The following is a 24,644-nucleotide window of genomic DNA, read 5'->3' as shown; positions in this document are numbered from 1 at the left end:
TCGGGTCTTTTTGGCTGGCGCCGCCACGCTGGGTTTCTAGAATCAACACTGCCCCCCGGCGCGCGCAAGGCATCCTTTCTACTTATTGCTACGGTGTCCTGCCACGTGTTGTTGCCACCTGTGGAGTTCTTCATAACCTACTACGTACCTTACATGTCGGTGTTGAGACTCTTCATCGCCTAGGGCTTCCTTCAAACGACATGCATATCTCCAACTTCTTGTACCCGGCGTTGCTGGCCGCCAGTGGCGCTGAAGCTCTCCGATCAGACAAAGTGAAGCTTTCCAACATCCAAAGTCTCACTTTGCGCAAGGGACAGCAAACATCTGCGCGCCGCGTCGACCCAATTCCTCAGGTACGTGAGCATTCCAAACACACACCCACCACTTGAAAATACTGACATAACACGTACAGCTGAAATGCATCGGTGGCTCTGCTCGTGGCCTCTATGAGCCTGAGATTATGCGCTGCAAGAATAGCGGCTCCGATTACGACGAAAACTCCATCCAGTGGACTTGCACAGCCTCGCTACCTGAAGAATTCAAACTCGGCTCCACAGACGTCATCTGCGAAGGCTACGACTATCCCGAGGACCCGTACATCTTGAAAGGCAGCTGTGGGGTCGAATACAGACTCATCCTTACTGACAAGGGCCGCGAGCGATACGGCAAAGGAAGAGGCGGATGGCAGGGCGACGATGATGATCGACGTGATGGTCCGCGGACTACAGGCGAGAAGGTTGCGGGAGTTTTGTTTTGGATGTTGTTTGGTGGCGTTGTACTCTGGATGATTTACTCTGCACTGCGGAACCGTGCAGAAGCACAGAATGGTGGCGCTGCTGGTGGAAATCGACCTGGTTGGGGTGGAGGCGGCGGTGGAGGTGGATGGGGAGGAGGCGACAACGACGATAACAATGACCCGCCGCCACCATACTATCCGAATGACCCTAGGAACTCAAAGTCGGGATACGGAACTAATCAGGGCTGGAGACCGGGATTCTGGTCTGGTGCTGCGGGCGGTGCGGCTGCTGGCTGGGCTGCTGGACAGTTCGCTAACCGGGGTAATAGCAGTAGGAGTTATCAAGGTGGTGGATGGGGTTCCAACAGTGGTAGTGGAAGCGGGAGTCGCTGGAATAATGGTGGTGAGGGCAGCTCGAGGAGTTCGTCTGGGGACAGCTATTCCAGTACTAGACATGAGAGTACTGGGTTCGGAGGTACTTCGCGGAGATAAAGGAGGTAGTGAATGCGTGCAGGTAGTAGTGTTTTCTCAGTTGGCATAAGAATGATATCCCCTATTTCTATACTTTGACATAAAGTCATGCAGCGTGCAGGTCGTCTATGGAAAACAAGAAAACTCATGACAGGGATAAATGAATAGATTGATTAAACGTAGACCTTATCCAAAAAGCCACTCCAATCCTGGGTATCTACTCCTTCTCCTGCAGAAACTCCACAACCGCTACGACTCCGTTAGTAAAATTTCCTATAGCCACACATTGTTCAAACTCACCATTGATAAACTGCTCAGGCTTCTCACTAGTAACCCAATGTCCTGCATCAATATCCACAAGCTCGAACCGAGGAAAGAACCGCCCAATAATCGGCAACGTCTCATCGCTCACATAGTGACTCTTCGTCCCGCGAATGAATAGCGCCGGTTTATGAAACGACACCTCATCCGGGTTCGTAAACGGGAAGTCAGCCATGTTATTCAGGGCTTTCGTCAAAATACGGACTGGGATGCGGAATTTGAGGGGTTCGCCGGGTGCGCCTCGTACAAGGTTCGAGAGTAGGAATTGACGGACTGCTAGATCCTTTGCGTAAGGCTCCATCACCTTATCTGCCTCTTTTTGGCTCTTGGGCTGCGCCTTCTCCACGGCTTGCATGCCTTCTGCGTACTTGGGGAAGTCGCTCGAGAGCGCCGCATCGACGGGTGCGTTGTCCACAGGGATAATGTTAGCGCAGCAATCTGGGTTGCGGAGGGCCATTGCCATGATGGTTTTTGCGCCCATGGAGTGCCCTATCAGCGTTGGATTTTTCAGTTCATGCTTTTCCAGAAAGGCTTCGACGTCCTCGGCGAGCGCAGTGTAGTTGTGGACATTGTCGTGGGGGGAATCGCCGTGGTTTCGGGTGTCGATGGCGTAGACGGGTCGTTTGAGGATGCGTGCGATTGCACTGGGAGTGAATTAGTTTTGTCTACGAATGAAAGTGTAGAATGATTTGCGCATACTTTCCAACACTCTGGTTGTTCCGCTTGCTGCCAAACAAACCGTGTATCATCACAATTGGATCGCCCTTGGCCTTGCCCGAGTCATCGTGAAGCCGATACGCAAGGTCAACGGCCCTCAAGTTTGCAGAAGCGTGGAATGAGCGCGTCCATGACGGCAAGGGTGTCGCATTGAGTACATGTATGCGATTCGTCTGCTTTAAAGGGCTAACTGACGCGAACAGAGGTTGTGCACTCCTCGATATTGTGCGCATGTTGAAAGTTTGACATTGTTGGATTTCGGAAAGCTTCCGAACTTTTTGTAGCGCCAAGACCAACGTCATGCCGCATTTTCCCGGTCTCTTATGTCGTCTGCTTTACGACTCATGTCGGAGCAACTACATCTCTTCTGGAAAATATTTACAGGCAATGGTACAAAGAGACACATTCACAAAAAATCAACATACGGATGCACTGATACTGCATTGAATATAGAGAACATGACAGTGTCTTGACAGAAAAGCAACCAATTGTTATTACAAGAGACTGACGATTGAAGCAGTGTGTAAACGATACTTGTGTTGATGATACACCAAGGCCATTTTTATATGCTGGTGAACTGGCGGAAACCCAAATTTGAAACCTCCGCTCCATCCACTACAAAGGCGACAACACTGTCACACCAAGAGCGACCATTTTTCTACATCATTGCACTCCACAAAGCTTCCTCACTTCAAGCCTCCTACAAACACCTCCTGTAATCGTCATAGTAAGGAAGACCGTCTGCAAATCATTAGCAAATCGCCCATTCTCATCCCACATCCCAAAACTTACTCTCACAACCGATCTGCGTCCATCCAGCCCAAATCCAGCATCCCCACCCAGGAACCCAATCCCACTTCGTATAGCCTTGAGATCCAAAAGGCTTGCCGCGAGCGGTGCAGCGTACGCCAAAGCGGTCGCCACCCGTGACCGTCCTCTTCCGTGAGCCACTGAAGGGTGTCGTGTCACAACCCTGAGAAGGAAGTGCTTCAGAGTGGAGATAGCAGGTGGCGTCGGCTCTGGGAAGAAGTTCAGCAACAGCTTCCGCGTCGGGGTTTGGGCTGCTCAGTGGTGATGCAGTTGCCACGAGGGGAAGAAGAAAGAGGATTGCGTTGCTGGGCTTCATTCTTTTCCCGACGACTTTGAGCACAAATGGTTGTTCTTTTGAGAGGAAGAGAAGTTGTAAGAATTGCTCTTGAGCTGTGCAAAGTGTCTTCTTTCATATGGACATTTTTGCAAGTTTATATACACTCTGTGGTCCTGTCAACAGAGATACTGAGACGATTCCAGGCCCTCGAGTTCAATTATTGCTCCTGGGCGTTATTGCCGGATACTCCATCAACTAATCTGTGTTCACGATATTATAATGGCTAAATACTAGGTTTCTCGGTTTGGTCGCATTGCGGACTACACCAGGAAGGTCCGTGCCATGGAGTACCTCCCAGCAGTTCAGCTGCCAAGCCAAGTATAGTGCTCCCTGCATTATTAGGTTACACCTGGGGAAACACGAGATCCGAGGATATCATCTTGGGTCTTTTGTAGTTCATGCTCAGTTCGCGAGTGAAAAATCAGAGATGCTCAATTAGGTGTATAGAAGGTATCAAAGGCGTTCACTATGCCCGGGATTAAACTAATAGTTGTCTCAAACATGATCTCGCTCAAAGAAACAAATTATTTTCCCCCCAACCCACACTCTCAATCCTCCTTGACATGCACAACAACCTTTCCTCTCGCCCTTCCCGTCTTCAACCTCTCATACGCCTTTGGCACATCGCCAAACTCCCACGTCGAATCAACAACGGCGCGTAGCTTCCCCTCTACCATCCACACAGCCAACTGCTCATAAACCGCCCTACTTGGCTTCGCATCCACAAACACATACCCCCTCTTCCCCCACCCCAATAGGCTTGCAATATTGTTGCCAAGCAGCTGCAAAACACCACTTAAGCTCACGCCCAGCCCCACCTGTACGAACTTGCCTTCTGCCCGGAGAAATGGAGTAGAAGCACGATACAGATTTGCCGGCGCACCGACGTTATCTAGTATGAGATCAAACACCTCGCCCCTGTCCTTGAGCTGCTCGATGATTGGTGTAGTGGTGTAGTCCAATACGTTGTCAGCGCCTAGACTCTTGACGAGCTCGATATTCGCCGTCGAGCACGAAGCAGTGACTTCGTAGCCCAGTATCTTTGCCATTTGAACCGCCGCTATACCTGTGCCTCCGGAACCACCGTTGATGAAAACTTTGCTGCCGGGTTTCGCGTATGGAGCTAGACCAGCGTGGACTGTCATGCCAACGAGAGAGACGGCGACGAGGTCATCTCCTTTCAGACCTTCTGGGGCTTGTGCAAGTAGGTCTTGAGACACTGGGACATAGTCTGCAAGTGCGCCGTGTTTGGGTCCAGGGCCGATGGAGCCGAATACTACGTCTCCTTCACGGAACTTGGATACTTTGCTACCGGTTTTGGTGACTCGGCCGTAGATTTCCAATCCGGGGGTCATGGAGGGGAAGACGAGACGTGTGATAAGGCCGAGCTCGAGGATCTTGTAGTCGATTGCGTTGAGGCCTGTTGCATGGCTTTCGACGAGGACTTCGTCGTCTTTGATGGATGGGATGGGGAGGCCTGAGGGTGGGATGGAAAGGTTCTTTTCCATGGGGCCGGAGGAGGCTTTGAATTGCCATGCACGCATTGTGGTGGCTATCTGGAAGAGGATAGATGATGCGAGATGTTGGTGTGTTGAGTAGACGAAGTTGTAACTTTGATGTGTTGAGCAAGTAAGTTGTATTACTCTATTCAAGTTGAAGCTTGTTATGATATTTGCGGAAGTGAATTATACTGTAGTGATGATGATTGTGAACTGATTGTATGATACCCATCCAGGCAGCCATTGTCGTCAATATATATGTGTGTAAGACTCCTAAGACGTGCTACTCAACCTGCTCTTGCATTACAATAGTAGCTACAACCAACAGCGAAGAGCGCGAGCTTGGTCAGCCCTACGGCATAAAATAGAGCTGTAGGCCGACGCCAAGGAACCACAACTACCATTATGACATCGCTTCTACAAGAGATGTTGGTTATGTCACAGTTCGCGTATTTGAAGGAGCGAGTCCAAAGCTTATAAATATGACGAGTGGACGAGTGCGGGTAAGATGAGGATGACCAATGCCGCTGCAGTGAGGCGCTAGACTAGAAACTTACTAGTGCGGGGGAGACAGAATGCGGAGTGAGCACGTAGTAGGTATCCTGGCCCGAGCTCATGTTGTAAGTATCACTCTGCTACTGCGTCTTCATGCAGTGTTAGATGCTCGGGTATGCTATGAGGCAGACCCACTTGAATACTTGGAGAATGGCCGGGTGTATTGATAGCAAACTGATAGCATGGCGTTTGGTCAATGGAGGGCCGAGTACCACCAACATGTCTTGTGACAAGCGGGGCTACACTGAATACACTCTTTAGACTGGCCGGAACATCATTCTTGTATTTGCAATAATGAAAATTAATTAATATTAGTTATCTGCCCGGTGCTGGTTGCTTAGTATCTTTTATCGTATTTCCCTACTTCCCCTGCTTCTCTCTAGTTAGCCTAGTATCTAGCAGTGTACATTTATGCTTAGTTGCTCTCTCATAAGTATGAAGTACCACAAAAACATGGCTTGCGCCAAGCTCTTCGATATTACTTACATCTACAATGTTTTTTGTATTGATATACTTGCGGGGGCGGTGGTGACCTGCCTACTCCAACTCAGATCGATAACGTCGCTCCGGTTGAAACCCAAAGACTGACATCACTGCAACTCGTAACTGCCGAGAAGTATGCAGATCTCACGTTGAAACAACATACATATCACAGTGCATTATCGATAGGCCCACCAATAGGCCTCGACAGAATATCAACTCCGCGGACTTCCTCCAGGACTTCTGATCCTCATACACATATGTAAATCCTTTCAACTGTGCGAATACAAACCGACTGCATCCCACTATACCCCACAATTCAACACTCATTGAGCCTACTGGTCAATTCTGAACGTCAGAAAATATGGAGCGGGTCCCCTGTTTGGAAATGAGACAGTAACCTAATGAAGTATTTCCTGACGAAGAAAAAACTTCGTCTGCGCTCACCTATTTTGGGATTTGGATGACTTGCGTGCATCTGAGGAGAAATTTCTCATTCCATTCCACTGTCATATAGCAACTCGGATTGATGCTGATGTTCTTCTGCGACATGCAACAAAATCAATACCTGCTGTGACTTTAACACACCCCTTCTCGGTAGTACTCCGGCTCTCGTGATGGCAAATTTGTGGAGAGGCAAACGGCATTTTTCCACAGGGCGACAAGAATATCGGAAAGGATATCAGCACCGTAGAAAAGGATGCAACCCAGAGCATCAGCACAGATATGTATACCAAAAAAAATCCCCCAACTCTGTGTACCACCGTCGCATCAGTACGTACTCAACTGCAAGGCTGCCTCTTCGCTAGTATCAATTCGGGAAATTATAGACGCATCGGCCCACAGACTTAGCTCGATGGCGGCCGAAATATTGTACGTAAAAGCAATGTCCGCCCCATGGCAGGTCCTCAATAATTGGTAGGCCCGGCTGATTATTCGCCGCGATGCTGGCTGATAGTGCGGCTGTGTCTATCGACAGATCAATAGCAAGCGGCATTTCTAGCTGCCATGAAGAGTACTTTCAGGGAGTATCCCCCGAGATAGTCCATGATGCAACTTTCCTGTAGGTGAGTCTGTCGCTAAGGGCATACGTAAAACTCCAAGGTACCCATGGTTCCGGTTGCGCCAAGGCAAACACAATCAACAGTCGTCTTTACGACCCCTGAGACAGACTTAAACCGCAAGCCATCCTTTGTTACGTGGATGTAAATGATTACCATCCTGAGACAACACATTATGAAAAAGTGACTCCAGACTGCGTAAACTCCGGTGCGCCTTCCCCTGCAAGACATCAGTCTTGCCCATTCACCTCCGTCATAAATCTCAGTCTTGCCTCTCAGTTGGGAATGAGAAACCAAAATTAACTGGTGCGCAAGAGAATGACTGTTCAGCCCGCCTTCCCAGCCACCTTATCCAACACTTCTCCAGCGGCTTTCCTTAACAACTCCCGATCCTCGTCACTCATGTGATCAACCTTTTCCACTAACAGTTTCTTCAAAAATGAATTTTCCTTCTTAAGCCCTTCATTTTCCGCCTCCAGCTGTTTCGTCCGCTCCTGCATCTCGTGGGTTTTCTCCATGAGATGCTGCTCACGTTGCTTCTTCTTCTGACGGAAACGAGCAGAAGCAGCTTGATTGCGCTTTCTTTTGTCTTCTTCTGCTTCTACAACCACTGGATCAGTGAGCAGAGTGGCATTTGTGGGGTCAGGAGACGTGGCTGATGAGGTGGATGTCGCATTACTGGCAGGGTATGGCGTGCGATAGGTGTTAATGTTGTAACCGTGCGCGGCTGTGGATAACCTTTGAAGATCATCCAATCCGAGGTTTATTGCGCTATCGGGCTCATAATGGTGCGATAAGTGGCTTCTCATGTTTGGCACCGTTGGTGAGGTGTACTGAAGGCCTTTTGAAGACATTAGCGAGCGTGGTAAAGTCGAAAAAACGATGTTGTGAAAGTGCGGTGACTGCTGCGTATTTGATTGACGAGCGATCCAGATCAACAAAATGCATCTTTGCTCAGCGCGCATAAATACCTCCCAAAGCAGGCAGGCCGTTGTTGCATGTATCGTTGCATCGCTTGATCACGTGCAGCTAGCGGGAGCACGCCATCCTCTCCCGGCCAAACGTCATCCAAGACCGACAATCCAGGGAACTCGGACAAGAATCCAGAACCCCGGGAGAGACAATGCTTGGACAGCGAAAAAAAAAGCGCGTAGAAAAAGGGAGGTAAACAACAAAACGATGATGGAAGAGAGGTGGGGGGGGGGGGTAAGCTTACCTGCAATCGATGGACTGCTCTCTTGCAAGGCATACGCAAGATGCTGGCTTTGCGCAAACTCGCCATGAGTGTGTATGTGCAATTGCTGCAGATGTTGACTGCCAGATCGATAGGCGTGGTCGTGGTCGTGGTAGAGATTGGATGCGTCGATGACATCGAACATATCAGGTCCAGAGGAACTCCCATTCGCATGTGCGTCGGTGAAGGTCGGCTGCCCAAAAGCTTGCTGACTGTAGGGATCGGACATTACTCTCCATGGGCCACATGAACTTCTTCGCAGTTGCTTCCTTTTCTCTTGGGATGGTTAGTGTTGGATCAGCGGCTCGGAGGGCTTTGTTGTGTGTTCATGGTAGAGCTTCGCACCCGAGGCCTTTTTGGGGGTTCAAAGACTGACGTTCGTCCCTGCATGGGCGCTGATGCGCTGCCCTATAAGAACGACACAAATGCCAACCAGTTACCCGCCTAGGTGGGCTGCCTGCCCCCACTGCCACCAGTATTTCTCTGAGTGAGCCAAATCCAGGATTGTGTTGAATTGCGCCATATCACTCATACGACCGTCGCAGCCCCCACGCTCCTGCACGATGCGTATGTGCAATGGACTACCTCCAAATGGGGGGTTGCACAGTGGCCTTGTTCCCTGCTAGGATGCATGGGTTCGTCACGACTAGGCCTCGTGGGGGCGGGGTTACCGGCACTGCCGCAGAGTCCCTATCCAGATTTCCTTGCAACTCCATCTCAACCCATGCTGTCATCGCAATGGCAGTGCGGGGAAGGGTATCTTGTTGCTGCATCGTCGAGGTTGCGCTGCGGAATATATCGAATTGTTCTGATCTTCGCCTCTAACGTCGACAAGACTAGAGAAGAACAAACTTGCGGTAAGTAGATTCCCATCCGTTCGCAGGACCGAATAGGTGTCGTTACTCCGGGTGTGCCTGTGCTGCAATAAGGCTTTTCCTTATCGTAATACTACGCTATGGCAGGATGTAGCACTTTGGGTCGCATACACTGCACGTCCTAGGATTCGCACCGAACGTACTTTTCGAAGTAGCGCATGTAGCATATAAATCGTTTGGCCAGGATTAACCATGCTCGGAGCAAGACTGGGCTTCCCGATTCGTAATGAACGGAACCTGTCGCCGTTTTCAGAGAGATCCACCATGCATCCAATGCGATGAGAAGACAAATCTTGGCAACCATCCGGGATGTGGAACGAGCTCAGGAATATGCCGATTTAGAAAGACTGTATGTCTGAAATAGGCCCAGTTTCTATGCTACATACATTGTGTATCATTCGGACTCAGGATCAGGTGAGGGCTGCGGGAAACTGGAATGTAAGCTGAAAGGGATGAGGACCCAAACTTCTGGAGAGGAGTGGCCGTATGAAGGAGCTGTTTAAATTTATGCAAAGAGAGGCAGGAAGTGAAGACCAAGAAATGATTGAGCTCTGCAATGAGAACACTGCAGAGATTCAAAATGATGCCCGTCCAATGTTCCTCGACAAGGACTTCAAAAAGGATGTTACTGCTACTGTTGAAGGAGGAGGGAGGGGATTTTCGCTTTGGAATCGTGGGCGGTCGATGGAAGTGGTCAGGAAGAAACACAGCGATCGGTTTGAGGCAATTCAGTCGAACGGGGTCTTAGGCTAAGAGGTTTCTGTGAGCAAAAGAAGTGCAGGACACGAGAGGTGATCTTGTCTGAGGGCCCGTAAAAGTATTTCACGTGAGCCGTATCCGTACAAGCTAGACGGTGTATCACATAATGACGCGGGTACCATGAAAATATGATTTCCATAGCCCTCTCTGTATCGCTATCAGTAAATGTAGTTGGTTGTTCTTCTAGATTGACTTACCCTCATCCCCGTCGATTCAATAATCCAATTTTGATTTTGAGAGGGTTGATAAGCCCCTCGTACCAATCAGTTCACCGAGTACGTTCTCGCACTTAGTTATCCTTGTAGCTCTAAACGATAGGAAGTCAAGGTTCAATCTCGCCTTCAAAGTTAGAACTACCTTAAGCCCATCGGTTGCTTTCTAGATACCAAACATGCTGATCCTCAGTACCCATTGATATTCCATAACCAGAGTACGACTCTTGCATCTCTTCGGAGGACATCTTCTGAGATTCTATTTCCAATAAAAAGCGCTGGAAAAGCTTGGAACTCGTACCTATCGAGTCAAGAGCTCATAGATTCGTGAAAGCTGGGTCGTATATGAGAAGTCCATTGGGGATCTGGTTTTTGAGAAGGGTTTGTTGTCAGCACGAACGCTCGCGTGCTATCAGGGACGGAGACTTTGAATCAAAATCGGGTGTTGGAATGGAACATGATTCATATTGGGAATCAACTGCGATCAGCTTTGGCGTGACTCACAACGAGAAACTCAGCTTCTCGCAGTTTGGTCGTTTCGCTTGTTGGCACGTACGAAGAGTTCCGTGTGTTTGTGCGGCGACGGGAATAAAACTCAATTCATACACCTTTTAAGACAAAAACCCAACATTGAGGGTGCAACGGGAAAGCTGTGAAGATATGCGGGGTCATGAGGCAGTTCATGGCTCACACATCCATGAATCGATTTGACGTAGTGATGAACTTCAAGATGTTAAGAAGTATCCGGATTGGCAATTTGAGGCGGTAATGAGAGCACGAGTGCGGACGCTGTCAAATGGAGGAGGAACAAATGGAACAATCGCGAGATGTCAATAATAAGAGCTTTCGGCCGATCGCATTGTAGTTGGTTTAAGGTTGCGAGGGTTAAAGAGGGCCGAGGGTTGCATGTGTGCAAGAAGGCCCAATGGGAGGTATGCTAGGTATCAAAGGGGCTTAGTATCGCCCGCAACTTTCCCCGACCAGCCGAATAGGCACGCATGACAGCTGCCAATCGGCCCTTTGCCCATGTTCACACTACAGCCATATCTTGGTTTGCCGTCTTTCGGATAGGAAGATAAGTCAATGCTTAGCTGCCGTTTCTCAAGATCAAGGCACTAGTCAATACTTTCGTAAAAATGTGACCAGATCGACATGTTCATGTTTGCAAGCGACCAGCGCCTCGCGATGCGGTCTTGCAGTACCCTTTTCGATCGTCACCCATCTGGCCGAAGTACGTCTTTACAAGTGCAATGTACCCATGGTTGTATTTGGAGCAAAGGATAGACAAATGTCTCTCGCACGTGTTATCCGTCTAACTGACCCACTATTGTGTACTTTCCACCCACCCGCTCTAGCTCATCCGTCCACCGTCTGCTCCCTTGAGGGAGGTCTCCAGAACCAATGCGTTCGTATCCCATTCGCTTTTGAGCGACGGAGTCCGTAAAGTCTCTGTCCGAATCTAAAGGAAGCGGCTAGCAGCGAAGCCCAACGTAAACACGAGGAGACTGAAGAGTGCCAGGGCAACTCAGGAGTGAGGAAGATAATCGTCCCACTATGATACTGGTTAATAAGCGTCATCGTGATACAGCTGCCTATAGAAACTGACCAGAAGCAGCGAACGAGGGCCAGGATCTACTGACTAGGTTTCTACCTCGTCCAACCACTCGTAGACGACCCGGTTTGCTCCCTGGTGGTCTGCCAGCTCGTGCGCTGCCTCCAGTCGGTCGAGAGTTTGTTCGGCGGAACGAAGGAGTCGCGCTTGGATAGTTTCGTCCTCCATCTCGTAATCTGAATCCGGGCTGAACATTGGAGCGACAGGAGGACGCGTCGTTGTTGTGGACGGCGACGGTGACTGGAGAAATATGCTTATAGTGGTTGAAAGCAGTGAGGTGGATGAAGGCAATTTTTTGTAATAGTTGCAAATTGCTGGCGGAATGGACGTCGTGTAGAGGTGGGGGAGTGGTTTTACTGTCTAATTTTGTGTTTGGTACGAGGTAAGGAAACGAAAGAGCTTGTAGAAGAAAGCGCTAGTCGAGCGAAACTCTGACGAGAAACCAACTTGGGGTGTCGAGAGGGGTTTCAGAGAAGAAGCAGTTCCCAATATTGTATGTAGAGTCCGAGCAGTCGTGAAGATGCCTTTGGCCCTCTGTCTACTTCGGAACAGAATATATCTTTCCTCCTGTTGCAATATAAGATAAACGGGCTACAGCTACCAAACTACCTAGGGGACTTTGTGAATTTCTTTCATTGGCCCAATAACGTTCCTGAATTGCGTAACGACATTGAATCTCTACTGGCAGTTCAGTCACTGGCCGTCGTGAATGTGCGTGACACAGACCTGCGAACAAAAGCGACCGACAACTTGCTGAGACTTGTCCACCAATGAACCTTACCGCACAACAGCAGCGCCACCCCTGAATTCGACCTAATTTCTGCTCAGTTACTCATAACGGGATTGTGTACCCGTACATAAGATGGATTTACGCGTACGCTTCCATAGAGAGGAGCGGCTGATTCCGTCGCAGTGTCGGACCAGACATCGATCCCGCACGTTTTCTTCACCTCGCGCACGAAGCCGACCCTCGTTCTACACCAGCCGAAGGCCGTATAGCCAGATACGACGATGGACCAAGATAAGAGAGCCAGAATGGAGAAGCTCCTTGAGCAGATCCGGATCAAGGAGTTGGAGCAGATCCGACGCTGCGACACCAGGTAGCGCGAGCTAATCACCTTTCGCAACCTAGGCAGATACTGCATCGATCAAATTGGTTATTGGGAAGAATGGGGAGCTGAGAGAGAAAACTGAGAACGGGTGCACAAGGCTAGAAGTTTCTAGATGAGTACACGGTGAAGAGAGTTTTGCATTCCGCCATGAGGGCCTTCTTCTCAAGAACATATGTTGACAATGGTAATCCAGATCGTGAGGGGCACGACAACTCAGCGACTCCAGTTTAATCTCGACGCCGAAATCGAGGAGTTCAAGCGTATGACCATCATTTGAAAGGCGCCCCACATCCTGCTTGGCTTGATCCCTACCGTAGATGAACACCTCGATCTCGGTGAATACTCTAAACCCGGCGAACGCCTTGTTCTACTTGACCATGAGATAGACTCAACGGTGAGCATTCTCCAATACATAGATGAGCACATGGTGGGGTCGTCGCTGTTTGCGTAGAAGTCGCCAATGATGGCCACAACGGCACAGGATACCTAGGGAAGTGTCGGAGATCCTTGAGGCGTGGTTCGACATGCGCTGTCAGGGAGGCGGGAAACTTTGCGCGCGGACTGAGGATGAGACATGATTCCTTGACCGTGGCCCTCTTGTACACTAGAGCTATAGGTGCTGACTGCCAGCTATGGGAACACGGCTGTTCAGGGTACCTTTGGAGGCATGTGCGCCTGCCAAATAGACTTACAGATATGAATGTGACTATTTTCAACTTGCACTTTTGACGTCTACGTGACTGCCACCGTCTAGCTGTTGGAGCGTACCGAGTCGTATTGGGACTTTGGCGTATGCAAATGTGATCTTCCTTCTTGCGGCCAAAGTTCAGTATCCATTGTTGAAGGCGTATGTTGCAGCGGCTGACTTGACGCATCGTGCGCCGACCAAACATGGAGTTGCCCCGATACAATTTTGATCTCAAACTTGGTCTTAGACCATGCAGGCGCGTTGGTGGTGCGGGGAGGCAAAAGGCGCGCTACAGTCAAATCATCGTCCTCGGGTGCAAAAAAGAAATGCCACACAGAAGCAACCAAGCTCGCACGAAGTCCACATCAGCACTGTCGACTACCATAATCTCTCATTCGCTATGCATGAAGTAAAAAGGTCCTCAAATAGAGCAAAAAAGGGACCCGTCCAAGCTGAGCTTGGGAGATGATTCTCTGGTAGTAGGTTTCTGCCTTGCAGGCTGCTGTCTTGGATAGTTCCAAGTCTCACAATGTTAGTAGTCGTGGTGGTGGTCCGTCCGGATTGAGGTTTCGACTGGGCGGTAGTTCGAACGTTCGGCCTGTGGTAGGAAGTCAGTCTTTGTTCTTTCCGAGTGGGCTATTCCCACACCCTTTAAGAGGGCGAAAGACAGAACAATTAGAGCCATTATATAGCCCAGGTCTTTTGACATGGATAGGCGCCTTGTTTGTAGGAATCCAGTGAGAATCGTAAGCGTTGTGTGTGCGCGAGCATGGCAGGACGCGTAGGCAGCAAAGTGGACACGCAGACTCTTGACACCTTCACGACCAGCCGCGCAGCCTAAGCCTCCTAATTTTGATGGCCCATACTGTTTGACCTGCAAAGGATTGCGTTGGCACAATCTGCGTCGTGGGTTTGATCTTCTGCTGCTGGTGCAGCCTTGGGCTCTATCCACACCAGGCATATGTTGATCTTGACTGGCAGCTTGAGCCGCGTTCAACGGTGATGTTGAGCGTCCTGTGAAGAATGCTATGATCCCTTAGAAGAGAGAACATACTCTGATGATCGGTTTGACTTGAGGCTTCAACGAAGAGTAGTTCAAAAACTCTTGGGGTTTCGAATCGCATGAAGTTGTCACCGCACAATCCCGGTTCAATATGCTGCAGCTGCACAACACAAGGCGTGCCATCAGCAAGTAAATATAAAAGGGGCAATTGTAGTTGTAGCGATGGCTGCTGGATACATTGCACTGTAGTTCGCGCATATCCATTTTCTTGTTGGCGGAAGCCTGTGACAGTACCAGCGTCAAAATCCAGAAGTCATGAATAGTCGTTGCACCACCCTATCTTGCTAGAGATCACGCTGAAAAAACCAGCATTTTTTTCAAAAAGCTGGAAGTCCTGGAATGATGAAGAGAGCTCGTGCCAGAGGTTGTTTCTTGGGCTCCGAGTGACTGTGCTGCTTCTAGGCACAGTGAGAGGTGCTGTCAGCAGAAACAAGCAGTAAAAAAAGAAGACTGAATGGGCATAGCAAGGCTCGAACCAGCAAAAAAGACATCCTGAAAAGGACTTCCTACAAGGCATCCGGCGCTGTAGGGCATCCCCGAAGGAGTCGTAGGGCTGCAACCCTCCTAGGTAACCCCCCATCAGCACTGTTGTTGATGGGGGGATCCAGAATAGTACAGTATATATAGCCTTAGAAACTGAACTCGGTAATATCCAGTGACGTTGGAATGGTTCCTTAGAGTGAGGGGCAAACAAGGCGACAACAAGGTCCGGGCCCCTGTGGCTGATGGCCACCAACAACGCCAGTACCTCATGGACACCATTTCTTCCTTCTTCCCATTTTTTTCAAGTACCAGGACCTCTCTTCTTGGTTGAGTTTATGGGCGTCGGCATCCAAGGTATACAATCTGATCTGCAGCGTACTGAGCCTTTGGATTGCAGCGGCATAGTCTTCGCCCACTCCACATTTTGCAAGAATCCCCCGCCACTAGCAAGCCTGGTCCTGACTCTAGTACTTGTATGACAGAGCAACTGCATTTTGATTGTCGTCCCCGAGCTCTGGTTCAAACAGGTGCATCAGAAACTTCTCGCTCACAGGCGTGCAGCAGGCACACAAGCGGGGAAACAGCAAATATGCTTTCCATACATCCCTCCTTACGACGGAGACAGCCTAACCACGCAGTTCATTGCTGAAAGTAGGTTCGCATAGGTGTCTTGTACGCGCAAGGTTTGGCGGATGCTCTCTAGTGTTGGTGTCCATACATCGCGAGCGTCGTTGACTCCCGCGGTGCTCACGCTCCAACACCCCGCTATTTTCAGCACCACCGGCAACGACATCGCGACGGCAGAGATGTGCGAAGGCGAATAAGGGATACTGGGCGTATGGCGAGATGCTTGTTCTCATTTCCGACACCGAAAGCTGACAAGGCCCTAGAACCAGCGACGTTGCCGTACCGGCTTCGCGTGATGCTTTCGACGAGACTCTATCCTCATCGGCTCGTCTCTTCCTCATCAACACCAACTGCAAGCTCCTGCGACCGTACAGATGTACATCGATGAACAACCAAGCTGCGCTGTGGCTTGCAAGGACAAGACAAGTTCAATGCAGCGTCATCTCAAACAAGAAGCAGACGACCGATAGACTCGCCATGCAACCGCACATGAACAGGAGGAAGAACATCCCGGTATTCACAGATTTGAACTGCAGGAAAACTCTTTCATAAAATTGCCAGATAGCGCGCAGCAACAGCAGGTTCAGCTGGCATCCCCTGGCTTAAGACTCTGCTCACGGAGATCCGCGAGCGCGCATCTACGAGCACAGGAGCGCCTACAAAATTGAAGGTAGTAGGCGATACAGAACGGTGAACCTTGGTCGCTATCACGGGTCACGTCCGCGAAATACTCAACGGTATCAGAGCCGAGGTTGCGAGGTTGCGATGAAGCTGAATGCTGACCTCGAGTGACCAGTTGGCGAAGAGTTGGGCATATGCTCTTCAAAGAACAACACGCTCTCTTGATGGCCCAATAACAGAAGCTAGAGTCGTGCCAAAATTGCTAGCTGGAATATAGCTGCGTTGCTGGAGAGTACCTTGCCTTGAGTATTTTTTGTCCTGACTGACGTTGACGATATGCCGTTCTCCACATATTGCACGAGCAGACAACATTCCGCCTAAAACACACCGAACTGGCTCATCGCTGAGCTACAGAAGAGCTGAACATACCAACGCCAAATATCTACGGACAGGCCGCGGTTAGCCATACTGTTGTAACACAGAAGAGTATTCGGAAACTACAGGGGTTGGGCCGTCCGTGCAGAGCGCCTTCTATGGCCACCGACTCATTGTCGAGAACCGGTTGTCAGCCAACATTAACATATGACTGCGAAGCAGCACGATGTAGCGAAGTCCGGCATGTTGGGGCACCTCCGTAGATACCAGTCGTCAGGCGAAGGTCAAACACAACATGGCCCGTGGTAGGAATGACCTGAGATGCACCCAGCTGAAGAGCAAACTGCTGCATTGCACCCGAGCAATCGATGTATTGTCTCATATCGTATTTCCAGCCTTCGTCATTTTTACAAGACGCAGAAAACCAGTGGGAATAGCGGGCGACACCTGGCCTCTAAGGACAATGACCAATTGGCTGTTGCAAAAATTTCACTGTCGATTGGAAAAGGCGACACATCTGGACTTTCTGAGACCATGCGCTGACAAGTCAAAAACCCTTTCCAGAATATTTTGAACAGCTTGATATAATAGCGTTCGCTTGTAGTCTCGGATGCAGACGGCCAATCTGCAACGCAGCCTTTTATCTCAAAATATCATGTGCTCTTTCCAACCATCTAGGTCACCGATTAGGTACGCAGAGCCATCCAATGAGCCGAAGTATAACTTGAGATTGTCTTATAAGAAACAGGATCTTGATCCGATTGAATCTGCCCTGGTAGGGTGAGAAACAAATTGAATAGTGTCTCAGGGGGGAGTTGCTCGTGTTGTTGTCATGGAACCAAAGCTGACTGGTTGCGAAATCCTGATCCCTCGGTATTGAAACATCGTTCCAGGATTGAAGAGGGGTGTCCAGAGCGTGGAAGCCAAAGAAAGAGCAGGATCATCCTAGGAGTCTATCAGGATACCTCTTGTCGAGGCTTTGGAATACCCCGGATAGCCTGCACACTAGGCCAGTGGGTACTATCCGGAAAGACATTGGTGTCTGCAAAGATTTCCCTTACAGCCAAACCTTATATTTGGACCACGTTGGTGCAAATACCATGCCAGCTTCAAGGACATATCAAACTGGAAATCTTCTAGCTCGGCCAGAAATAAGAATAATTTGGCATCCACCCTTGAGATTCCCAGCCTCATCGGTTTTCAAAGTGGCGTTATTACAATCCGTCTTTTTGCCAACGTCGTATTAAGAAAGATCTCTGCAGCTCGAATCAGGTCTCCTTCCCAGTGGTGGATGCCTCAGGCACCCTGGCCCGAAGGGGAAAACTCGAAGTGGGAAACTTGCAATGACACTACATCAGCGGATCTCAAGGACAAGAATTCTATCCGAGCGCAACGCAGTCTTTGTTCCTTTGGTATATGGATGATTCCGGATGAGGCATGATGCCACCTTTTGTTGGCACACAAACGACATGTGGCATAATGTTATGGCTGTTGTGTTTATCAATGTTTCTTTCTGCCAATGCCAAGGGGCAATATTTATGTCGGTATTGGCCCAAGATGAGCTCTGGCAATGCTGAAGTCGTACGGAGGAGCTGATGGGTATGCGGAACTCGAGTAGGCCGACTCCAACACGAGGCCACATGTTGTGGTGCCATCGATTCGGGCATCGGTGGCCATCTCCTATCCGTGTGCAGACGACCTTGGGATAGCCATTGTATTCATAGCGGTGTATCGCATGACCCGAGTGGCCATACCATCATCGACAAGAGTCGCTGTCGTGTTGACGTCAGCGATTCGAAACTGGGGTTTGTCCGCGGACAGCGTTCAGCTGTCGTGTGCTACCAGCGATGCCCGTCAGCTGCTCGCAGAAGCCATTCAAGCTCAGAGGCGCCACATGGTGTGAAGACTATAGCCACGAATGCATCCAGTCATGAGGGAGGCGGTGGATGTTAGCCGCTCAACCTGTCATCTGTGATTGAGAGGCGTTCGCGCCTCCTAAGCGGCGGGGTAAGAAACCTGTAGTTCAGGCTCCACAAATGTTCTCGTTGTCAAGACCTTCATGGCCTCGATCCCCGATGGAGAGGTTGACGGAGCTGATGAAGAGTTCTGCGTATCACAGAGAGTATCGCGGCCGCCTGGACTGAGGAGCCGAGGGTGACATTGCCTGAGATCATGGTAGCTCTTTGGGCGTCTCGAGGTTGTGCAAACTCCGCACAATGTCTGCATACGGAAGGTGACACGAGAGTGCGATACAAGCTCCAGAGTGCTTCTGCTTACCTCTATTGAGTTTCTTGGGGGTGTCGCTCTCTCTCGCGATGTTGGTAGCGAGGACCAGCGATGCGGACACCCGAACGCGCTGAGAGGATGCATTAGGGTAACCAGGCCCCAGAAGGCCTTATTGTCAAAAAAAGGCAAGCCTCCTGAGGAAGCTACCATGTATATCCATTGTGCATAAGCCGCGATGGATCGGTAGATCACCGTTGTCATCGGCGTTGGATTGGTGCGACGAAGCTTTGCGGCCTGAGGGGTTGGCGTGATAGCAAGAGACGCAGAAGCGGCTCCAAGGTCGTATGCATCTTACCACTCTGACTCTTCATCTCAGACAAATATGAGAGGAGAGATACGGAAATGTGCGGATGTCTTTATCGAGTTCGGTGGCTAGTCGTGGTGGGGTGGGTGTAGTGAGGAGCAAAATTCAGGAGGGGGAAACCACATTGGTGTTGAAGGTCAATGCGGGCTTCAAAGGGAACAACCACCCATCAAGAGCGTTACAGGTACACAAGGAGAAGGAGGAGGGACTTCAGCATCTTAAGAGGCAGTATAGGAGCAAAAGAGATGCAGCTTCGCAGCTTCAGGGCCCGACGTCATTCGAGTCGGACCGAATCCCTCGCGCACGTCCAAGCGAACCATTGTGGAGCTTGGCCTGGGGCTGCAAGAAAAGCCATCACAAGCAACGCATTACCATTGAGAGATCCAGGAGCTCTGCGGTTGCACTCTCTGAAAGACCCGCAACATATCCTCGCCAGGATTCTCATAGAGATATGCTCATGAAAAGGAGTCTTGTGTGGTGCATGCTCTGGTACGTTTACCCGATACAGTTCTTCACGAACATGGGTAGTAGTTGACGATCCTACAGACACTTTCCCAATGACTATACTGTAGAAGACTTGAATGCATCCTCTTATTTTCCTTCTCAGTGTTATCTAATTCCTTGCCTTGTGAGACTGAATTGTGCCAAGGCTGCAAACTAAACGGACAATGCTCTTACCCACCGCACTTAGTGTCAGAAACCTTATTTACACTTCTACTCGCTTCCTTCACCCACTAACCACAGCTGCTTGATCCTTCTCCAAAAACTCATCCTTTGCATGAGTCGCTTTGCATAGCCATGGATAACGACACAGCGTTAACATAATTTTTTGTTTAGCCCATGCTTTCTGGACATCCGCATTCCTTTTTCTACAAGCAGCAAGACGCCCCGACCCCGCCACGGCAAAAAGGACATCACCCAGAGTCACCTCCTGTATTTCCATCAACTCGGATCCATCCCTGAGAGTCAACCACGAAATAAGAATCTTCCGCCATACTACATCTCAAGTTTCTGCTGGACTCCCTTTGCTAAAGGTAGCGTCGACTCGATGACCTGCCAAGCTTCGGCGACTGCGTAACTTCGGGCTCGAAGACAAACATTGTAGACTGACTATTGCAAGGGCTAACAAACACACCGCTTTGACACCGCTTTGAATATAGTTCTGAACACAAACACCGGAGCTGGTCTCCCGCAACATGAACATACAAGACTGATCACGATCATCGTCGCAACGTTCCTTCGGATACTCTATGCGTGGGTGTGGGTGATATCTCTTCTCGTAGCCCCAAGGATCCCAGAGACCATACTTCCACTATCCCATCGCTCTTCACTGCAGTTACCAACGCAACATGGAATCCGGCCATATTTCTGATTCAAATTGGTTTTGTGCTAAGACACTTGAGCGTTGACAACTCCGAAGCTCGTTGATGAACGGGGATATTGGGAAACGATCGCATTTCACACATACGCCGTCACGATAAGCTGTAACAGACAACAAGCAAATCGACGCCACGCCGTCAATACTATCACTCAGCAACTCTTGTCACACAAACTTCGCTCGCTACTTGGATAAGTCGTTGGTCATTACTCTTATCCCTGCATAGACCAGCTATTGCACCATTGCGAATCGAGTCATACTTGAATTCTCGTCGGTGTATCTCTACAGCTATCGTCGCTCCAGAGTGCTTACATATGTATTATCGACGCCCTGAATCAGAATTTTCGAATGCCAGTACGCCTCATGTGTATGTTCATATCACATCACATTCAATCATTTGAACAGATTCCGGAAACGATGTAAGACTAATTATACAGTTTAGTACAATGGCAAGCTGTGTGATGATTCGATAAATTCCTCGACTCAACAGGCGTTTCACTATATCGCCTACATCTGGTTTTTGTCCTTTTTTTTCTACTTCTCTTCGATCAATGCCTTCATTTTTACTTTTCGTCTCTACTCCTTAAGTCTGATCTTTACATCTGCTTCTCTTCTCCCTCTCTCCTTTCCATGTCTTTATTCACTTATCGTGCCTTTCGTTCAAACCTCAGCATATTCAATCCACTATCTATCCGAACACATACAAACAACTAGGCGTGGACGAATTGACACAGGTACAAGGGACATAGTGGGGCAAGATAGTCCTCGGCAACACTATCCCTCCTGATGTCAGGTAGTGCATCACCGTCGAAACTCTCACGGAACACTTCTACATTTACATCATAGGCATATATGCTATCCATGGACAAGGGATATACCATAATCTTAACAATAACCTAGCTACCTTCACCACAAGAACCCATACTCCGGATGCGCAATATACGCTGTTACCGCCCTATTGGTATTGACCTTCACCGCCTTTACAAACCTCCCCCACCCCTACTCTTCAGGAACAAACAATATCACCTATTCAAATCGCCGGCACCGATGCCTAGGGTTGCGGGGATGCTGATCTAGTGAAGGATATCTACGTCATGGAACCTTCTGCCAGCCGTTCTAGTGCCGCTTCGACACCGCTTGTTTCGACTGTGACTGAGGATCTGCGGGCATAAAAAACTTACCTGGGCATGGTTTCTGCAACTTCGGGACTATCAAAGCTATTACTCTATCACTTGAGTATCTCTTCCTCAATTGATCTTCAGACATTAGCACATAGGGTCAGATAACTTTTACGTTATCAGATCCCCAAGTGTATCTATCTTCGACTCAATTCTAGACAACACGTGCGAACGGCAACACATTGGCGACGCACATTCATTGCCTGCCTTTAACTCCGATTACTATCTAATACTGCCTTCTTCTTGCCATTTACTGTAGCTGTGAGCTCCCCAGACTCACGGGGGCAAGTCACAGCAAAAGCCACAAAGACTGCAACAGAAGCGCTTTGAGATTGAGCTTTCCTCTGGCGTCTACCGCGCTGCCTGCATTTAGCTGTCTTCTCGATCAGCACGCGAATTTGTACTGCTGTGACATTCTCTCAGTGCTCACGAGGTACATCGCTATTTTCGCGAGCTCGCTGCCTGCGTGGTTAGGCTACTCTCAAGCCTGCAAACGCTTACACCCTGTCTGCACCGAAGACCTTCCTTTCCAAAACAGCCTATTCTCGCCCTTCTACTGGACAGCTGTGCAAGGTAGGTATCACGAAGGCTCCTCCATTGTTACTATAGACTTCACTGACAGAAAGACATAGGGTTCTCTACTTTTCACATCCCTCTCGTGAGCTTGTGCATTGCTTTTGGAGCTAGTCTCTCGCTGCGCTTCGGGTAAGCTAGTCCCTTGAATGAGCAGTGTGTCTCGCAAACACTAATTCTTCTACAGTCACCCCTTTGATCCATCAGACCATCACGCCCCATGGGTTCCTACCACAACAACCAACTGAAGATGGTCGGCCTGTTCGATTCTGATGAGACATACGATTCTCCAGGCCAGGCGCCGATGGTCCCGTGGCCCTCCCAGAGCAACTCTAGCCATTTCGACGGTGCTGACATGGGGTACCTCCACAACTACGAATCTGCGCCGCAAGTCAAACATGGCTTCACGAGCCGTTCGTTTCAGCCAGACCACTTCATTGCTGACTCTGTCGGTAGCCAGTACCAGAAGCAAGATGATGGTGCTTGGGCACAGAGCGAGGATCGTGTTTCTCAAGTGAGTTACACCCCTGGGCAAGACAGCGAGGACTATGAGAGTGCTTGCGAGGACCACCTACCATCCAAGACAACAAAGATCAACAAAGATGGTGCACCTCGCAAACCTCGCCAGCCTCGTCCCAAGCTTCTCAAGTGGACCGAAAATGACTGGAAGAATGCTGTTCTCGGCATTGTCTGGGCATGCGGCGAGAAGGGTATTCAGATCCCATTCGAGCAAGCTGCCCGGGTTGTTGGCAAAAATTGCACCGCCAGCGCGCTTCAACAGGCTGTATTGAAGTTGCGCGGTAAGCAGGTTGCCGACGGCAATCGCATCCCCACACTGAAGATGGCCTGGACACGCAAGAATCGAAGTGAAAGGTCTCTATCACCCATTGCTAACACACAGTCTACGCAGGTCCAGCCCCCAGCTAAGACCCGTTCACGCAAGCGCGCCGACTCTCTTATCGTGAAACTCAAAATCGCGCGTCGCGGTGTCGATGGTATGCGTCTTGAGACTGCCAAGCAGCCAGAGATTAAGCTTCCCTCAGACGTGTTCGCAAGTGCTCAGAACACCACTGTTCAGCAGCCTTTCCGCCAAACTCATCTGCATTCTATGTACCAGCCCCAGGAGTGGACTTCCAAGGTCGAAAATCATAACCTGAACGACAGTACGAACATGACTTATCTATATGCCCCTGCCTATGGCAATCTTGGAAGCCAGGCTCAGGTGGGTCATGATGCTGGAAAGCAGGCATATATGGGCTTCGGCTTCGATACAGCATCTCCTCCGAACATGAATGAGGAGTCTGCCGACTCGGTAGAGCAACGCAAGCTCTACAACCGCAACCATGTCGTTGTTGACGATCTCTTGATCGACCAAGACAACTTCGTCATGGGCACTACTGACCAGTTGCGTTCATTTGAGGATATTGTCACTCCAGAGAACAACCCTTTTGGTAGTGGTTTTCTCACCGATATGCCAAACCAGACAACCCAGGTCTATGGAAATCCCTGTGGAGGCAATGCCGAGTACAGTCAGGATTCTAATCCAGTTGATCGTCGCCAGCTGGAATCTGTCAACTTCTCCGAGTTTACTGACTATGCGGCTTACTCTGCGGGTCACAACAGCCAGGAGCCACTTGGTGACATCTTCAAGACCGAGGCTCCTGAGGTGCAGCCATACAGCCCCCGCTACTTCGGCTGAGCCTTTCAGCTCTTCATTCACACCCTCTTAGGGCGATGATGATTCCATGCATGTAAGACTTTTATCAGCACATCGATTGAGCCCTTTACTGACTAAATTACTTCAGTGCTTTCGATGACCATTACGATTCGATGACTTTTATCTTCCACGATCCATACGTTCCATTGCTTTACTTTGCTTGCACAAACTCGCTTACATTGCGGGACGATTGAAAAGCGATTGATTCATTATTTAGGACTCAAAAGCGATCCCGGCTCCACAATTTATTCTCTGCTTTGGTGCACACTTCAGCAATGTCTTTTAGACATGACGAAAATGATGCGATTTTCCACATATTATCTTGGTCAGCGCAGATACCCCGAAGGAATATCACCACTTGGTTATCTTGAGAGGGAACTTGATTGCGCTGCGGAGATATGTAGTTTCTTTTGGTTCAGTCGCGAATGGTCACAAATTTGCTTATTTCAAAAATTGATGCAATTCTGCTGTGATGTCGAGGAGATTGTAGATCTTTAGCCATGTCCAGATGGGTAGACGGTCGTCACCATTTGATATCTGGCAGCACAGGTATACGATGG

General features: G+C 49.6%; 10 protein-coding genes across 10 annotated transcripts; 4 read left to right on the top strand and 6 right to left on the bottom strand.

Moving 5' to 3' along the window:
• Positions 1-200: 200 nt before the first annotated feature.
• Positions 201-1,228, top strand: COCSADRAFT_83238 (uncharacterized protein; the record flags this gene model as incomplete). The annotated part of the gene is made up of 2 exons (XM_007699088.1): positions 201-353; positions 413-1,228. 2 exons carry the CDS (start codon positions 201-203, stop codon positions 1,226-1,228), a joined length of 969 nt encoding a protein of 322 aa, XP_007697278.1.
• A 98-nt stretch (positions 1,229-1,326) lies between these two features.
• COCSADRAFT_291911 (uncharacterized protein) lies at positions 1,327-2,478 on the bottom strand (the record flags this gene model as incomplete). Its single annotated transcript, XM_007699087.1, has 3 exons — positions 1,327-1,456; positions 1,508-2,172; positions 2,228-2,478. The coding sequence occupies 3 exons, from the start codon at positions 2,476-2,478 to the stop codon at positions 1,425-1,427; spliced, it is 948 nt and encodes a 315-aa protein (XP_007697277.1). The 3' UTR covers positions 1,327-1,424.
• A 188-nt stretch (positions 2,479-2,666) lies between these two features.
• Positions 2,667-3,445, bottom strand: COCSADRAFT_34469 (uncharacterized protein). Its single transcript, XM_007698430.1, has 2 exons — positions 3,038-3,445; positions 2,667-2,986 (listed from the first exon to the last, which is right to left on the bottom strand). Exons 1-2 carry the CDS (start codon positions 3,369-3,371, stop codon positions 2,946-2,948), a joined length of 375 nt encoding a protein of 124 aa, XP_007696620.1. The 5' UTR covers positions 3,372-3,445; the 3' UTR covers positions 2,667-2,945.
• A 210-nt stretch (positions 3,446-3,655) lies between these two features.
• Positions 3,656-5,215, bottom strand: COCSADRAFT_352675 (uncharacterized protein). The gene has a single exon (XM_007699086.1). It carries the CDS (start codon positions 4,934-4,936, stop codon positions 3,941-3,943), a length of 996 nt encoding a protein of 331 aa, XP_007697276.1. The 5' UTR covers positions 4,937-5,215; the 3' UTR covers positions 3,656-3,940.
• A 1,865-nt stretch (positions 5,216-7,080) lies between these two features.
• COCSADRAFT_291837 (uncharacterized protein) lies at positions 7,081-8,623 on the bottom strand. Its single transcript, XM_007699085.1, has 2 exons — positions 8,204-8,623; positions 7,081-7,828 (listed from the first exon to the last, which is right to left on the bottom strand). Exons 1-2 carry the CDS (start codon positions 8,448-8,450, stop codon positions 7,314-7,316), a joined length of 762 nt encoding a protein of 253 aa, XP_007697275.1. The 5' UTR covers positions 8,451-8,623; the 3' UTR covers positions 7,081-7,313.
• A 3,576-nt stretch (positions 8,624-12,199) lies between these two features.
• On the top strand, positions 12,200-13,242 carry COCSADRAFT_168853 (uncharacterized protein; the record flags this gene model as incomplete). Its single annotated transcript, XM_007699084.1, has 3 exons — positions 12,200-12,248; positions 12,593-12,672; positions 13,072-13,242. 3 exons carry the CDS (start codon positions 12,200-12,202, stop codon positions 13,240-13,242), a joined length of 300 nt encoding a protein of 99 aa, XP_007697274.1.
• Positions 13,243-14,011: 769 nt separating this feature from the next.
• COCSADRAFT_24022 (uncharacterized protein) lies at positions 14,012-15,033 on the bottom strand (the record flags this gene model as incomplete). Its single annotated transcript, XM_007698259.1, has 3 exons — positions 14,012-14,493; positions 14,534-14,764; positions 14,949-15,033. 3 exons carry the CDS (start codon positions 15,031-15,033, stop codon positions 14,012-14,014), a joined length of 798 nt encoding a protein of 265 aa, XP_007696449.1.
• Positions 15,034-15,717: 684 nt separating this feature from the next.
• COCSADRAFT_158040 (uncharacterized protein) lies at positions 15,718-16,346 on the top strand (the record flags this gene model as incomplete). Its single annotated transcript, XM_007699083.1, has 3 exons — positions 15,718-15,833; positions 15,916-16,165; positions 16,218-16,346. The coding sequence occupies 3 exons, from the start codon at positions 15,718-15,720 to the stop codon at positions 16,344-16,346; spliced, it is 495 nt and encodes a 164-aa protein (XP_007697273.1).
• A 2,133-nt stretch (positions 16,347-18,479) lies between these two features.
• On the bottom strand, positions 18,480-19,287 carry COCSADRAFT_291793 (uncharacterized protein). The gene is made up of 2 exons (XM_007699082.1): positions 19,230-19,287; positions 18,480-19,168 (listed from the first exon to the last, which is right to left on the bottom strand). The coding sequence occupies exon 2, from the start codon at positions 19,133-19,135 to the stop codon at positions 18,644-18,646; it is 492 nt and encodes a 163-aa protein (XP_007697272.1). The 5' UTR covers positions 19,136-19,168; positions 19,230-19,287; the 3' UTR covers positions 18,480-18,643.
• Positions 19,288-22,656: 3,369 nt separating this feature from the next.
• Positions 22,657-24,246, top strand: COCSADRAFT_291724 (uncharacterized protein). Its single transcript, XM_007699081.1, has 2 exons — positions 22,657-24,118; positions 24,173-24,246. The coding sequence occupies exon 1, from the start codon at positions 22,672-22,674 to the stop codon at positions 24,064-24,066; it is 1,395 nt and encodes a 464-aa protein (XP_007697271.1). The 5' UTR covers positions 22,657-22,671; the 3' UTR covers positions 24,067-24,118; positions 24,173-24,246.
• Positions 24,247-24,644: the final 398 nt, after the last annotated feature.

This window comes from Bipolaris sorokiniana (assembly GCF_000338995.1).
Source record: "Bipolaris sorokiniana ND90Pr unplaced genomic scaffold COCSAscaffold_3, whole genome shotgun sequence".
In the NCBI taxonomy this organism is placed as follows: domain Eukaryota; kingdom Fungi; phylum Ascomycota; class Dothideomycetes; order Pleosporales; family Pleosporaceae; genus Bipolaris; species Bipolaris sorokiniana.
Note: the sequence above shows the minus strand (reverse complement) of the source record. Positions and strands in the feature narration are given on the sequence as shown.

Excerpts from the sequence above, each read along its gene's own strand:
- COCSADRAFT_291793 (XM_007699082.1), bottom strand. The coding sequence starts at position 19,135 with ATGACAACGGTGATCTACCGATCCATCGCGGCTTATGCACAATGGATA.
- COCSADRAFT_352675 (XM_007699086.1), bottom strand. The coding sequence starts at position 4,936 with ATGCGTGCATGGCAATTCAAAGCCTCCTCCGGCCCCATGGAAAAGAAC.
- COCSADRAFT_291837 (XM_007699085.1), bottom strand. The coding sequence starts at position 8,450 with ATGTCCGATCCCTACAGTCAGCAAGCTTTTGGGCAGCCGACCTTCACC. Across the intron at positions 7,829-8,203 it reads GAGCAGTCCATCGATTGCAG|GCCTTCAGTACACCTCACCA; the intron begins GTAAGCTTACCC and ends TGTCTTCAAAAG.
- COCSADRAFT_34469 (XM_007698430.1), bottom strand. The coding sequence starts at position 3,371 with ATGAAGCCCAGCAACGCAATCCTCTTTCTTCTTCCCCTCGTGGCAACT. Across the intron at positions 2,987-3,037 it reads GACGCAGATCGGTTGTGAGA|ACGGTCTTCCTTACTATGAC; the intron begins GTAAGTTTTGGG and ends AATGATTTGCAG.
- COCSADRAFT_291724 (XM_007699081.1), top strand. The coding sequence starts at position 22,672 with ATGGTCCCGTGGCCCTCCCAGAGCAACTCTAGCCATTTCGACGGTGCT.